A 14,650-nucleotide genomic window follows, 5' to 3' on the forward strand; every position below is an offset into this window, starting at 1 on the left:
AATGGGCTCTAAAGGCTTCCACATTAAGAGAGGCAAATCACTGTTACTTTGATTATTTAATATGACCAGAAACAACCTAAATGTGTACTAGTCACACTCCTGTGATTGCCTCTCATTGTTTTTACACTTAGGAGATCTCATTGCTTCCCATCACTTAGTACCTAGATGTTCACACAGCCAGTTTCCAAGAGAGGTTACCCAACGATTCAACCATTGTAGCGTGCAGGCCCCAAACTGAGCTGCTCCAAATGCAGCACTCAAAGCTTCCCCTGGGGAGACAAGCAGTTGCTTGTTGAGTCTGCAGGGAAGTTGTACCCAAAGCAAGTGAGCAATTATTAACTGTTGGGCAGAAGCCTGGGCACTGTGTGTCTTTATGTCATAACCCTGTGATCCTGCCGAAAGCCTCAGTAGGGGAATGACTGTTGATCCAAGTAGTGGAGGGACCAGAGTATGGAAAAGATGGAAGGACAGCAATTTTCTCATCCCAGTGTACAAATACTGTGTCTTGAGAGATTATAGAAGCAAGAACTAAATTTGTTTCTCTTTTGGTGATAAGCGTTATGAGCCCATTATTCAAGAAGCTTTAAAATTAAATCAATACATATACCTTTACACTTCATGCATGCTTCCTGCATAATAATAGAAAATAGAAAAATCCACAAATAGCCAGCTTCCCAAAGACTATTACTAATGGAGTGCATTTTCTCTTCCGTTTATTTTTCTGCCCACGAGTCTGCTCATAAGCAGTGGGGGTGGGGCCATTTGTCTTCTCTATGACATATGTGAAAGCAATGCTGTGGTGAGGCTGGATATCATGATTGATGCAGGAGACATAGAGCAAGCTGAGAGAGCCTTCTCCATGGGGTGTGGCTGCCACAGACCCTGCTCAAAGTGTTAGCCCTGAGCTCCCTAACGGTCTGCTTTTTCCTGTCCACAGCAAACCTTCTGGCTCAGAACCAACGCCAAAGTCCCGCATCGCAGACCTCCCTCCTGCCAACCCCGATCACATCGGTGGCTACAGACTTGCCACAGCCACTTTCGCTGGCATTGAAAACAAGTTTGGCCTTTACCTCCCCAAGTTTAAATCTCCTAGCGTAGCTGTGGCTCAGCCCAAGGCGGCGGCAGCAGCCCAATGACATAGCAAGTACAGACCGAGGCCCAGGAGAACGGGCGATACCATGTCCAGTCAGCTGCATGGTACTGTCTGCGCTGGGGTCAACCACTTTCTATACGACCTATACATGTATTGTTTATAAAGTGATCATACGCCCAGGGAGAGCCACACTGCAGTTTCAAGCTTTAGTCTTTACTTGTTGAAATGTTTTCTGAGCCTTGGCATGAATTACGTGTTCTAGACTGCTTCGCACAGCTTGTACCTACAGTGACTGTACATATTGTACATCTTTGTACAGAGACACCTCGGCACCTCATCCCAACAAATCACGTTTATAAACATGAAACGCTGTTCTGAGTGGCTTGAACTGTACAGAACGTTTTGAAAGTGTTTTATTATGAATCATGTAAGAATAAATGTACTAAAGTTAAATTCATTCTCCTCCTGATGACTTATGGAAATCAAGCAGCCGTGTTTGAATGTATCCAGTTTCAGTTTGTTTTCCATGCGGGACTAGGAAGGTATTTGCTGATACAAGGCAGAGTGAAACTTAATGCTCACTACATTAAATAAGAAACGCGTGGGAAGGGTGCTTGCCCGTGGATGCCAGAGGACCAGCCGGTGACTCATAGGCTGCTGTGTTTCCAGTCGTTTGTAGCTGAGTGTAATCCTCCTGTCAGCTGGAAGCAGCTCCTGGTGTGCGTGCACACACATACACGGGAACAGGGTGGGCTCCAGCATGGCTCGCTTAGTTCTGCTTTTCTCCTATGCAGCAAGGTCAAGGTCAGGATGTTGCAAGAGTAAAGTTTGGAAGTTTCCCTTCGTAAAGTATGATACGAATCAAAAATAAAAGCACACCAAAATGTCTGCATGGAGTTGGTTTCCTTCCTAGGTCTCCTCTCGGGGCTTTTTGTCTGCACTTGCCTGCTTTAGGGGATGCATACTTTGTTACAGAAGGAACTTGGGTAGAGGGAGGGAGGGAAGGGGGGAGGTTCCTACATGGTGATTTTGTGAGCCTGGGTCCTTGCTAGGAGTTCAGATGGAGACGACTTCCTCAGAAGGTCATTCTCTCTCTCTCTCTCTCTCTCTCTCTCTCTCTCTCTCTCGTATGTGTGTGTGTGTGTGTGTGTGTGTGTGTGTGTGTGTGTGCGTGTGTGTGTACATGCCCACATTTACTCTTTAACAATTGCTTCTGAGCTACAAGCCATACTTTGCTGTGGCTGTTACTTGACAGCTGGCAACATCAGGACTTACTAACTTTAGCGAATAGCTATGGGAAAGCATGGCTGTGGCCATGGCTGTGAGGATATATGCAGATATCATTAGAGGTGAACCTGGAGATGGCCCAAGTCACCAAGTGCCCCTCCAGTGCTCATCAGTTGGTGGCTGACAACACTGTATCTGCAACTCTGAGCTTTCTTGAAGCCCTAAGAACAAAAGATATTTGAAAATGTGTTGGATTAGTCCCATTAGAACTGAACACACAGCATAATTAATTGTTCTTGCTATAAAACTAAACACATAGCATAATTGTTTTTGCTATGCTTGTTAAAATTATACAAGTAGTTCAAGGACATGAAATTACGTGTGTGTGTGTGTGTATGTGTGTGTAAGACGATGACAAAGTTCCCTCGCTACACCTCTTCAACCAGCATTCCCGTCATCCCTTGCTGAGAGGTTAGAGCATAAATTTGTGATCTGTTTTCCATACATCTACATATGTACATATTTATATATTTAGAACCAGGACTATGCAATGTATGTGTGATTCCGTGACTTGGTTTTCTTAGTATGTCCCTGAGCTCTTTCCATATCAGTTTATAGAAAATGTATCCTGTTTCTAGTAGCTGTGTATTATTTCACTGTATGGATTATGAAGCCTTTTTAAAATAGTCATTTCATTATTATTAACAACACTGTAGTTAGAGGAGCATATCTTTGTGTGTGTGTCATGATATATTATTGTATATTAGTATTTTGTTAGGGACTAATTCATAAGATAGATGGGGTTTATATCTTGCATACATCTTGCCGCATTGCTGTTCACAGAGGTCTCAATCTCCTGCCCCATGGGGAAGTTAAGATTGCCCGGGTCACAGGCAGATCATAAACAGTGGTCACTGTTGCAGTTTTTATTTTTCTAATTGCTAATGGGCTTGAATGAATGTCTTTTCATTTTATTGTTTATTTGTTTTTTGAAACAGGGTCTCACTCTTGCAACCTCAGAGTCTGGGAACTCCCTATGTGGATCAGGCTAGCCTTGAACCTGTGGTAACCTTTGGTCTCCCCAATAAGGTGCTGGAATTGTAGGTGTGGGCAGAACATTCGCTGTCTTTTCATTTTTACTGGTCATCTGTACATTTTCTTTTTGTAAAATATACAGAAGGCATATGAAGTATCTAAGGCATAGACACAGAAAAGTGCATCCAGGTTAAAATGGTACTCATGTGATGACCAGGTCAGGAAATACAACATTCTCAACAAGCCAGAAGTTACCCGTGCACTTCTCCCCAGTCTTTACCCCATCCCCTTACCATGTCTTCATTTCTGCTTGGTTTTCCTGCTCACATATACATCCTTAAATACTGTGGTCCTCTTCCCTCTTTTTGAGACAAGATCTACTGTGGTCCAGGCTGGCCTCTTAGATCTACTTTCATCCAGGCTGGCCTCTTACTTGCAATTTTCCTGCCTCAGCCTCCATAGCGCTAAGATTATAGGTCTTGATTACTAAACTTGACTTGTTTCTTGTGTGTCAATGATGCACATATGTCTATGTGTGTGTGAATATGTACACATGTCACAACACATGTGTGGGTGAGAGGATAACTATTGAGAATAAGTTTTCCCCACTTTTCATGTGGGATCTGGGATTTGAACTCAGGTCTTCAGGCTTGGGCAGCAAGAGCTTTTACCGGAGCTATTTTGCCAGCCCTGACCTATTCTTATTTATTTTTTTGAAATTTGTATGAATGAAATTATAAATCTTTGAGACTTCTTTTGCTAAATACATTTGTAAGGGTTGTCCCTGACATTGTGTGCATTAAGAGTTTGTCCATTCTATTATAGATAGGATGCATTATTCTTTACTTTCGATCTTACTCTTGACTGACATTTGTTTTCCCAGTTTGTGATTATTATAGACAATGCTGCTATAGATATTGTAGACATCTATTCTTCACTGTGCCTCTTTTTTAAAAGTGTGTGTGTGTGTGTGATGCACCATATGCATGCCAGTGGCTCCAGAGCTCAAAAAAGTGCCAGACCCCCTGGAGCTAGAGTCACCAAACCCAGGTTCTCTGTAAGAGCAGAAAGTCCTTTCAGCTGTTGAGCCATCTCTTCAGCCCATGATATTCTTCATGTTTTGGATACTACTATGTGTTTGTCTTACACGTTTTCCTACTTTGTGCCATGTCTTCTTATGATGGTTTTGATATATTAACATTTTAATTTTAATATGTCCAAATGTATTGGTATTTTTGTTAGCTTGTTGAGCATCTCATTAAAAAAATTATTCTTTATTGTTCTGGGACTGTTGCTGAGTGACAGCATGCTTGCCTAGCGTCTACAAGACCCTGGGTTCACTCCCCAGAACCACCAGAGGATAAACACCAGACCTCTAGGTAAAAATGATTAACAGTTATTTTCTTGTTATACGGTTTAGAGTGTTGCCTTTCACATTCAGGTTCCATGCAGTTTGGACCTCTCCTCGTGTCTCTGGCAATGTGGGGCAGACCTTTGTTTCTCTGAATGGCAGCCAGGCTTGCCAGCACCGTTTATTGAATGCCTGTTCTTTCCCAGCGGCTCTGGAGCGTCATCGTTGTTGCTCACTAAGGATCAGCCTGGGCTTCACTGTCTCTGGGCTCCTTGCTGTAGGGCTCTCCTGATGCAGATGCATTTCTTTCCCTACTCTGTTCAGTTCTGTATCCGGTACAGTGCGCGCTCCTGATACACAGTGTGGTGCTCGTCCCCCTGTTGTTTGAGAGCTGTGATTCTTCCTGGTTCTTTGCTCTTCAATGTATATTTCATTAGCTTATCAAAACCGTTTTAAAAACACTGACAATTTGAACAGTAATGAATCTATAAGCTGCTTTGGAAGAACCTGTATCATTATGGGGGCTTCTGGTCCAGAAACATACTATATCTCTACTTAAATATTATTTTTCATGTCTTAATAAAAATTTGTGCTCACCAAAGGAGTCTTGTACATCTCTTGTTATATGTGCTTTTAGGAAACTCATGCATTTGAATACTATAGCCAATCTCTCTGTGTGTGCATGTGCTTTTGTGTGTGTGTGTGTGTGCATGTGCATTTGTGTGTGTGCATGTGCTTTTGTGTGTGTGTGCACATGCATGTGCATGCAGTGTTAGGGGTTCACTACAATATCTGTGCGTGGTAGGCAAGCCCTTCTGCATTCAGTCACGTTCCTAGCCCTTAGTGTTTGAGACAGGGTCTCACTGGTTAGCCTGGGCTGGCCAGAGCTCTCACTCTTCCTGACTTAAGTTCTGGGAATTGTTAAATGGATGCCACCTTGCCCAGAACTGTGCCATCATGCTCAAGATACCACTTGTGTTAGTGTACCGATCCTGGTCTTGTCTTTCAGCCTTGCAGTCAATGCTGCTGGTTTTGTTTCCCACATCTGCCTTTCCTCCTTTTCTTTTCTTTCCTTCCCTCTCCTCTCTCCCTCCCTCCCTTTCCTTTATTTTCTTCTCCTTCTTTCCTCCCTCCTCCTCCTTTTAGTGCTGAGTATTGAACCCAGGGACTTGACAAACTAAGGGAACATTCTGCCCCTAAGCTGCAGACACACTACCCTCTCTCTTCCTTTATGAACTTTTTGTAAAATATATATTTTATGGTGTATCATTTAAACTTTGGGTTTTCAAGTTATCTCCTTAATGATTAGAGAGCTTATAATAAATACATTAATTTATAACAATCTTCTATTTCCAGTGAGATATATTTCAGTAAAATAAAAGGCATTCTTCTAAGACAGTTGTCTCCCCCCCTCCCCCGCCCCGTGCTCTGTGCTTATCTGTAGTCACGACTCCACCCTTCACATCACTGTGCCTTGCAGTTATATTTTACATCTACTGAAGAAAACATGCACTGAGTCTTTAGTCTTCCCCTCAGGTTTTCCCATCATTCTCTCTTGTGACTATGAGCCCCTCTATGCCATTTCTTTTCAGACAGCATTTCCTTTAGCAATTGAAAAGCAGGATGGCTACCAATGTATATTTCCAGTCATTATTCCTGCCGCCATGCAATTTCCTCTTGGGTTTTGGAAGATGACTTTGCTAGATATAAAACTCTTGGTAGACAGGCTTTTTCTGAAAATATTTGGAATGTAGTCCTGTTTCTGATACTGTTTTAAATACTAAGTCAATTGTTAATTGTATCCTGATTTTTCTCTGTGTTTTAAATATGACTGGCCTAAGTATATATCTCTTGTCTACTTTTCTGTCTTCTCATTCAGTGCTTGACAGTTCCTGGAAGTCTCTAGTATTTTTCCTTGTTCCATCAATTCTTCAGATTTTGAGGACTTCAGTTCTTGGATTATGATTCAAAATAAAAATTAACCTAGATTTAGGAAATATTGATCAATGTCTATGACATTTCTTCTTGCTCCTGATATTATATTTGTGCCTTTTGACTCAAGAGACTGTCCAAATTTTTCTACAGCAGCAATCCTCCTGCTTCAGCTTCAACTTCTAAACACTGGGAGTACAGGCATGCTTCACCACCCTGGTCCTTATCATCCTCATACAGAGACGCTCCAGCAGTGGTTCTCAAGCTGTGGGTTGTAACCCCTTTGGGGGCTGGGTGACTCTTTCCCAGAAGTCACCTAAGACCATCAGAAAACAGATACTTACACTATGATTCAGAACAGTAGCAAAATTACAGTTAGGAAGTAGCAACAAAAACAATTTTATGGCTGGGGGGGTCACCATAGCATGGCAAACATTTTTATTAATGGGCTGCAGCATTAGGAAGGTTGAGACGCCTGCTTTATGGCTTTTTAAACAGGTTCATGCAGACAGGCTTATGTGAGGAAGTCGTGGCAATGTGCTTGTAATTCCAACTGCTCAGGATGCTCAGGCAACAAGTATCAAGACTTGAGGCACAGCACAGGCAACAGAATTCTAGCTTCCCATCCCAAAAATAAAACAAAGAAAATTTTACCTCCGGAAAATGCAGTCCTCCAGATCTATCGACCTTTCATGTACTGACAAATTCGTGACTTACAGTCAGACACTGATGGAATGGAACCCATTAATAAAGGCCTGGTCACGATAGCAAGATTTTTGCCAATTTTATCATAGCTTCACCTATCAACATGACATACTTGGGAGAGAGCCTCAGCAGAAGAACTTCCTCTCTTGGACTGGCCTGGGAACATGTTTGGGAAGATAGTCTCTTTCATGCTAGTTACTGTAGGAGGGCCCAACCCACTGTGGGTGGTGCTATCCCCTGGGTAGCTAGCCCTGTGTAGTATATTAAGGAAGGTGGCTGAGCAAGGGAACCGGTGAGCAGCGTCTGCTTCAGTTCCTTACTTGGTTTCCCTTGATTGCGTACAAGAAGCTGCAAGTCAAATAAACCCTTTCCTCGCCAAGTTGCTTTGGTCTGTGTGTTTATCACAGCAACAGAGAAACAAACTAGAACAACTGGGCTTCATTATATAAAGTTTTGCTCTGTGCCTGGAGATGCTGCTATAACAAAACCGGGACCTGCCAGTCTGGGTAAGAGGTGAGGATGAGCTATTTCGCAAGGCTAATTTCAGGGCTTCTTCTAGGGTTGACAGCCACACACAGTTCAAAGTCCTGAGTGAATGTGTTTGTTTGATATGGGGACAGCTACATCAAGGATCCTGGTGTCTTAGGCCCAGAGGAGTTGTAAAGCATTCCTCTGGTCCAAGTATGAATGCTGACAATGAGTTCAGAAAGCCATCCTCTAACCTGGTGATGGCTTGAAGACTGCTCCCCTACAAAGACTGTTTCTAACAAGATCAGCTAACCCTGCCTCCTTGTTCAGCTAAGCTTCTGGGGGTGTTGTGGCTTCCCCAGTGGACAGCCCCAGACCACCCAACCCCAGCTTTTCTGTGTCTGTGTCAGTGTCATTTTTTTTAAATTCCCTTGACACTTGAGTTAGGTCAACAGCTAGAGCTGTTCAGAGCACTGCACCTAGTAGTGACCATCTTCCCATGAGGAGCACATCATCTCCAAAGGGACCAATCCTGGAAAGGGGGAGGTACAATGATCTACAATATAGATGGATGATGCTACACTTCTCAAGGGTGTGCCAGTTCTCCCTTGGTTCACTGCTCCTCAGTATCAGGTGACCGGGGCTCACTCTGTGATGAGAACACTTGAGGGCAACTCCTTTTGGACAGACACCAAGGCATTTGACTTTAAAGATGAGCTCCTGCTACTTCATGTAAACGTTTTAAAATACAGGCTTGGGAGGGAGATAGGCAGGTAGATCTCTGCGAGTTCGAGGTCAGCTTGGTCTATATAGTGAGTTCTCGTTAAGTCAGAGCTTCATAGTGAGACCCTCTCTCCCCCCTCCCCGCCCCCAAATAGTTTTAAAAATATGACTCTCTCCATTCTCACATTCTCTTAACAAAGGAACTAAAAATAAAGTTATTTTTACTTTACAGAGTCTTCACATATGCATTCTCTTACAAAATTGTCACAGAAAGCAATTATTTTCCTTATTTAAGAAACACTAGTTGGGTGGTGATGACAAACACCTTTAATCCCAGCATTTGGGAGGCAGAGGCAGGTGAATCTCTGTGAGTTTGAGGCCAGCTTGGTCTACAGAGTGAGTTCCAGGACAGCCAAGCCAGAGCTACACAGAGAAATCCTGTCTTGGAAAAAACAAAACAAAACAAAACAAAACAACCCAAAACAACAAAAAGGGGAAAAAAAGGAAAGAAGAGAAGAGATTGTCCCAGGTTATCTTCTGTACTGGAGACACATAGGGCTGGAACACAGGCTCCTGATTTGGAGATGGGGTCTCACTCTATAGCCTAGGCTGGCCTCAACTGTATTATCCTTCAGTTTTAGCTTCCCAAGTGCTGGGATCACAGGCATAGACCACCATGGCTGTCTTGGAACCAGAGTCTTTGGGGCTCAGGATCCTCTCTCTTATATCAGGCCATCTTTAAGTAGAAAAACTTTTGTTACAACGCATTTCCATTACTTTGTTCAGAAAAAAAAAAAAAAAGTACTCAAAAATTCAGTACAAAAAACCCACAAAGGATAAAATGACTTGCTATCAGAATCTCCCCGGCGGCACTCCTGATTTCTGGTCACAGGGTCAGGTCTCTGCACGCGCTGCGGTGCAGGTGTGCTCTACACCCCACACAATCACTGCCCCACAGCTTTCTGGCCACAGCAAGTACATTATGGGAGAGGCAGGATAATACATTCCCAGAGACCTGAATAAGTGACCTCACGAAGTGAGATGGGCCTTCCTGCAAGCTTACCCGAGGGCAAGCTGTTCCATGCTGTAACTGGGAACCGCTAATGGAATATTAACAAGCCCAAACTGAGACTCCTGCTAGGAAACTAACAACACAAAATACTATAATTTTACAAAAGTTTGTAAAAGATTGCTGATTGGGGGTAGTGAAACTCCGTGGCTAGAGCGACATACAGAAAACTTAAATGCCTGATGTCCATTCGGACTTGAAGCTGGAAAACTGGGAGCACAGCGAGGAGGAGGGGGATTTAAACACCGGAAGCTCACACATTAGGTCTGAGAGCACCAGTGTACTATGAAAACCACCGTGATTTGCTCACTATGTGAAGCCTTCTGGTCTGGGACTGGGGAATCTTTTTTCTAAAATTGCTCCAACACCATGTTCCCTAAATATATAGAAAAGAAAAATTGAAATCTATGAGACAGTAAGAAAGTTATTACCACTTTGGGGCAGTGAACTTAAGATACTACTTACAAGAATGTTATTTAATCCTTCAGTTGAAATATGGAAGGTACTCTTGTCTGTTGCGAATGCTCCAGGAATCCGATCTAGACTCCTCAAAATGCAGGTGAGACACCCTTTCCTGACACCTGGCATTTATGGTGTCTCTAGGGAGCTGAGCTCTCGTGCTACTCTCTAGGCAAGGGCATTAACTGCTAAACCATATTCCCAGCCCCTGCATATTCTTTTTGTCAAAAAAAATTAATTGGAAATTGTGTATATTTGTATGTCTGTACTTGTGAGTACAGAAGCCCATGGAGGCCAGAAGAGGGCATCAGATCCCTCGGAGCTCGAGTTACAGGCAGCTGTGAGCTGTGAGGTGTGGATGCTGGGAACTGAACTCAGGTCCTCTGCAAGAGCAGCAAGCAGTCTTCAAAGGTGAGTCATCTTTCCAGCCCAATGTTCTTTTCACAGTGCCTTTAGGACAATGCTCCAAGTCCTTTGCATCTATAAGTCCCATGTCTAAGTAAATTACTTCCCAGCATTTACAACAAAAATAAATTATTCCACTGTGTGTGTGTGGTTTGTGTGCATGCACACACAGACAGGTGAGAGGACAATTTGTAGGAACTGATTTTCTCTCCTTCTTCCACATGGCTCCAGAGATCAAACTAAGGTTAGGTTTGGTAGCAAGTGCCTTTAACTGTTGTATAATCTTGCCAGGATTTTAAAATTTTATTTATTATTTTAATGAGTCAAATATAGGGTTCTTCTTGGGAGTAGTTTCCCCAAATAGGTCCCTGCTACCTAACAATCAGCAAGATGACGACAGCTCTAAAGTATTTTCTTACTGTTTTATGTCTTGAATTAACACAGAAAACAAACCCCACCTCAACCAGATGCTAAAACTAAGTCATCAAAAGAACCAGTGCTGCTGACTTTAAACCCTTAGACCTCTCTCTGCTCAGGACCTGGGTGACCACACCTTGGATGCTCATGGTCCACCCATGAGCAGTGTACAGTGACAGCTGTAACTGACTTCTAGTTAACATCTAAGTACGCAGCTTTTCCAGTTAGAAAATCACTCTGCTGCAGACAGAGACACTGGAATTGTGAAAAAGACATTTTTAATTGTCTGAGAGATAGAAAGAGGGAGGACAATGTGCCTCGCAGACTTCAGAGTTTCTGCATGGCTAAGTGGTGAAGTCTATCTGAGACCAGTACAGGTCACCCCTGACACCACTCCCCCTTCCTTCTTCCTCCTCTGCTGTATGCTCGGCCCTTCATGACCCAGTTCTCAGTGCTGTTGCAGACACATTTCCAGCGTTGCAGAGGACTGGCTATGTGATGAGGCAGAAGTTTCTGCTACGGAGGATATGGCTTAAATGACAATAAAAATTATCTCAGAGATTTATTACCAGTTAACTACAGCCTGAAAAACTGAATATGCTTTCTCAACACAAATAAAGGTGATAAGCTTTAACTTCCCATTCAAAAGCAGAGAAGCAACCAAATCTAGGAATAAGTTGAAAGCTGAGCCTTGTCTCCTGTCTAGGAAACTGGTCACAAGTAAGCTAGAATTTATGTCATGAGGTAGTTTTCAAAATTAGGAAGGTCTTTCGCATCCAAAAGTAAAAGGTGCATGATTGTCCACCCCAGCCGACCTCCTCTCACTGTCCTTTGTGCCTGCCAGTCACAGCAGAGCTGCTGCCAAGTGAGCCCTGCTCCTTATGACCAACTTCAAAGACACTTCCTTACAGAAAGTCAGGGCATGCGCTCCTAAGTGCACGGAGAGGCTGAATGAGCAAGGGCCTATGTTAAATTTTTCTGAGGGGTGAGGGAGTAATTATTCTCCTAAAGCAGAAATTCCTTGGCAATACTTATTTTATAAAATTTTATAAACAGGAATTTTAGCCCCAAATTGTATTTTATAAATACTTAGCACCAAGGAGTTTTTGCTTTGTGGGAATAAATAATTCCTTTTTAAAAGAACAACTGGAGACCAGTGACCATTTGATCAACCGCATCAGTTTCCAACCTTTATATTTTAACATCCATAGTTTTCCTTTTCCTAGTCCCTTTTACAAACTTAGAATAAAAACACAGTTCCTCTGAGTATATGAATTCCTCTACAGAAGACATGGGACTCAACTGGCATTGAACTTTGGACTTAAAATTACTACCCTGAGATAACCTGAGATGGCTCTTTGGTATATAACAGGCAACTGTGGGGGCAACTTATGAAAACTAAAGATTCAAAAGTGGAAAGGTAACTGAAACAAATAAGGTTAATAACTTTAGAGTTGGGAGACAAATTAGAAATAATGTATTTGACAATTCATAATAAGAATAAGTAAGGCTCAGGCTTGGTTAACATCACATTTCTCAGAGATGTCAAAGCTAGAACTATAGTTTGGGTCTAGTATTCCTGGCCAATTATTCCTTATACCACAGAGTGCTAAGAGTGGAGAAGTTGTTATGGAGACTTCTGATCCTTCTTATAACATCCAAAAAGTTCAAATTCTGATTTCTAATGTTTTAGTTCAGGTCCTACTGAGTGGAGAGTGAAACTCAGGATTTAAAGGCGAAGAGCAAGAAAGGACAACTCAGAGCATGTAAGCCTGTAAGGTCTGATCCCAGTCTTTCCCTCCTGTCCTGACACAGCTGACTCTACACTAATGCACACATTTGCTATCTGCCTTGAATGTTTGTAAAACTGTGCTAGCAAATCCCAAGAGTAGAGAGGCTTTCAGGGCCGAGTGTGGACACTGAGCACAGCTCCTGCATGGCCGCTGCACCACAGGCAAGCTTCTCTCTCTCCAGGCAGCCATGCTTCAGAGCGTACATACACAGTGCGCTCCTTCTCTGCAAACTAAGAAGTAAGCATTTATTCTTCAGAACAAGCTACATCAGGACAAGTAACAGAGTCAGGCAGAAGCTAACCTAAGAGAACATTTCCACTGACAAATTCTCCAACATGAGTTTGCAATGCCCACAGAGAGCAAATTTATCCGTACATGGTGTATATTTAAGGTTGCAAACGATTTAAGGTGGCTGCTTGCATTAGGAACTTAAAAACAAAAAAAATTTTAAGAGAAAATTTCAAATTTCAAAAAGTAAAAGTGAAAATTTGAGAAGTTAGCATATATTTGTTTTTATTTATAGATAACTACCATAGAACTATCGAGAAGGGAAATGGCATCAACATGAAACTTACAACAGGCAGGCGACGGCATGCAGGGAGGGAACAATATCCCTATACACTCGGACAGGGAGAACACCACTGACACGGACATATGTACTTAGTGCGGAATAAGGAATTGTGGCTACTTAGAAATATGCAGAACTTACTTAATCTGTGCTTTAGAAATAATTATATATAGTATTACAAGTTCAAAAGAATCCAAAAGAATAATGAACAATATACACCCATGTGTTAGAATTCAGAAAAGGCTGCATTCTATAAAGTTGTCAGCTGTATTAAAAATGACACCAATCCAAAACAAAGTGAATATAAAAGGCATTGTAAGCTTCGCTTCCTGTAGTAAACCCAGATTATCCATGGCATTTTCTTTTAACACTCATTTAATCAGAAGCATGCAAATAGTTTAAGATCTACTTAATCATCTTTGCCAAATTTGCTAAGGCTACAGCCACTTTTCAGGCTAGGCAGGGATTCGGGTAGCTGCCTCCTCCTCTGCGTCAGCTCGGTTTGCATTAATTTCTGCGAGTGTTCGGCCAAATCTTGCCCATTCATCATTTCGGGGAACAGCGATCTGCTGTTAAAAGAAAGACAATGTTTGCTGAGCAATGAAATAAAAATTCATCTTATCTACTATTACTTTGTTTTCAAGTAATCTTTCTGTTAAAAAGTAATAACTGACCTAAAGAGCCTTTCCATAATTACAGAGACTATAACAGTGATTTACAACATTTCAAAACAAAAGGTGTTTGTAAAACATGTCGTGGCAGCCTCAGAAATGAATCTGTTGTTGCCACCAGTGCAAGGCTACAACAAGGATGCTTTGTAGACAGACTCCCTGGCACCACTATGGGTCTGGCTGAAGGAGAGGAGTGCATTCAAAACTTTTAATTGTATTTTTTCCACCACTACTAGTATGAAATAGTTATTTTATTTTTTCTTTTCCGAGACAGGATCTCTCTGTGTAGCCCAGGCTGTCTGCAATTCGTGCCCCTCTCACATCAGCCTTTTGAGCACAGGGTTTGTTTGGAACATAAAGTATTCTTTCTTGGTTCTCTAACTCCTTAGAGCATAGTTTTGAAACAAGAGCAAAGAAAGAAGTTTATGGTGCTTTTGCCTCAGAGTCAGCCCAAAAGTCCCTAGAGTTGTTCTTATGTTAGACAGAGACTAACATTGCCGGGACAGGGCACAGATCATCCAATGTGGCCAGTGGACAATCTGCTTCTCCATATACAAGATCTAATAGGTAAGTACTAACCAAGTGTGACAATTTACATCAAGTTAATTAAAATTAACTAAAAAACCACCATCATAGTTGAGCTTGGCTAACCATAGCTTTTCAATAAGGGCGCGTCGCTAATGACTACCTACCAGCCAAAGCACACAAACATCTGCATGCACTGCCCAACTGGT

General features: G+C 42.3%; 2 protein-coding genes across 6 annotated transcripts in view; one reads left to right on the forward strand and one right to left on the reverse strand.

Annotated features, from left to right (window-relative positions):
- The window catches only part of Slc25a12 (solute carrier family 25 member 12), a 95,659-nt gene extending 90,349 nt beyond the window's left edge, over window positions 1–5,310 (forward strand). Inside the window, exon 18 of the mRNA XM_021184208.3 lies at window positions 938–5,310. Coding sequence (XP_021039867.1) covers window positions 938–1,136 — 199 coding nt within the window. The 3' untranslated portion in view covers window positions 1,137–5,310. The remainder of the gene's footprint in view (window positions 1–937) is intronic.
- Window positions 5,311–13,164: 7,854 nt separating this feature from the next.
- The window catches only part of Dync1i2 (dynein cytoplasmic 1 intermediate chain 2), a 50,868-nt gene continuing 49,382 nt past the window's right edge, over window positions 13,165–14,650 (reverse strand). For all 5 annotated transcript variants that reach the window (XM_029471876.2, XM_029471869.2, XM_029471865.2 and 2 more), the window contains one exon: window positions 13,165–13,814. In XM_029471876.2, coding sequence (XP_029327736.1) covers window positions 13,701–13,814 — 114 coding nt within the window. In that variant the 3' untranslated portion in view covers window positions 13,165–13,700. The remainder of the gene's footprint in view (window positions 13,815–14,650) is intronic.

This window comes from Mus caroli, unplaced genomic scaffold (genome assembly GCF_978045245.1).
Source record: "Mus caroli unplaced genomic scaffold, Mus_caroli_1 scaffold_2, whole genome shotgun sequence".
Lineage (NCBI taxonomy): Eukaryota > Metazoa > Chordata > Mammalia > Rodentia > Muridae > Mus > Mus caroli.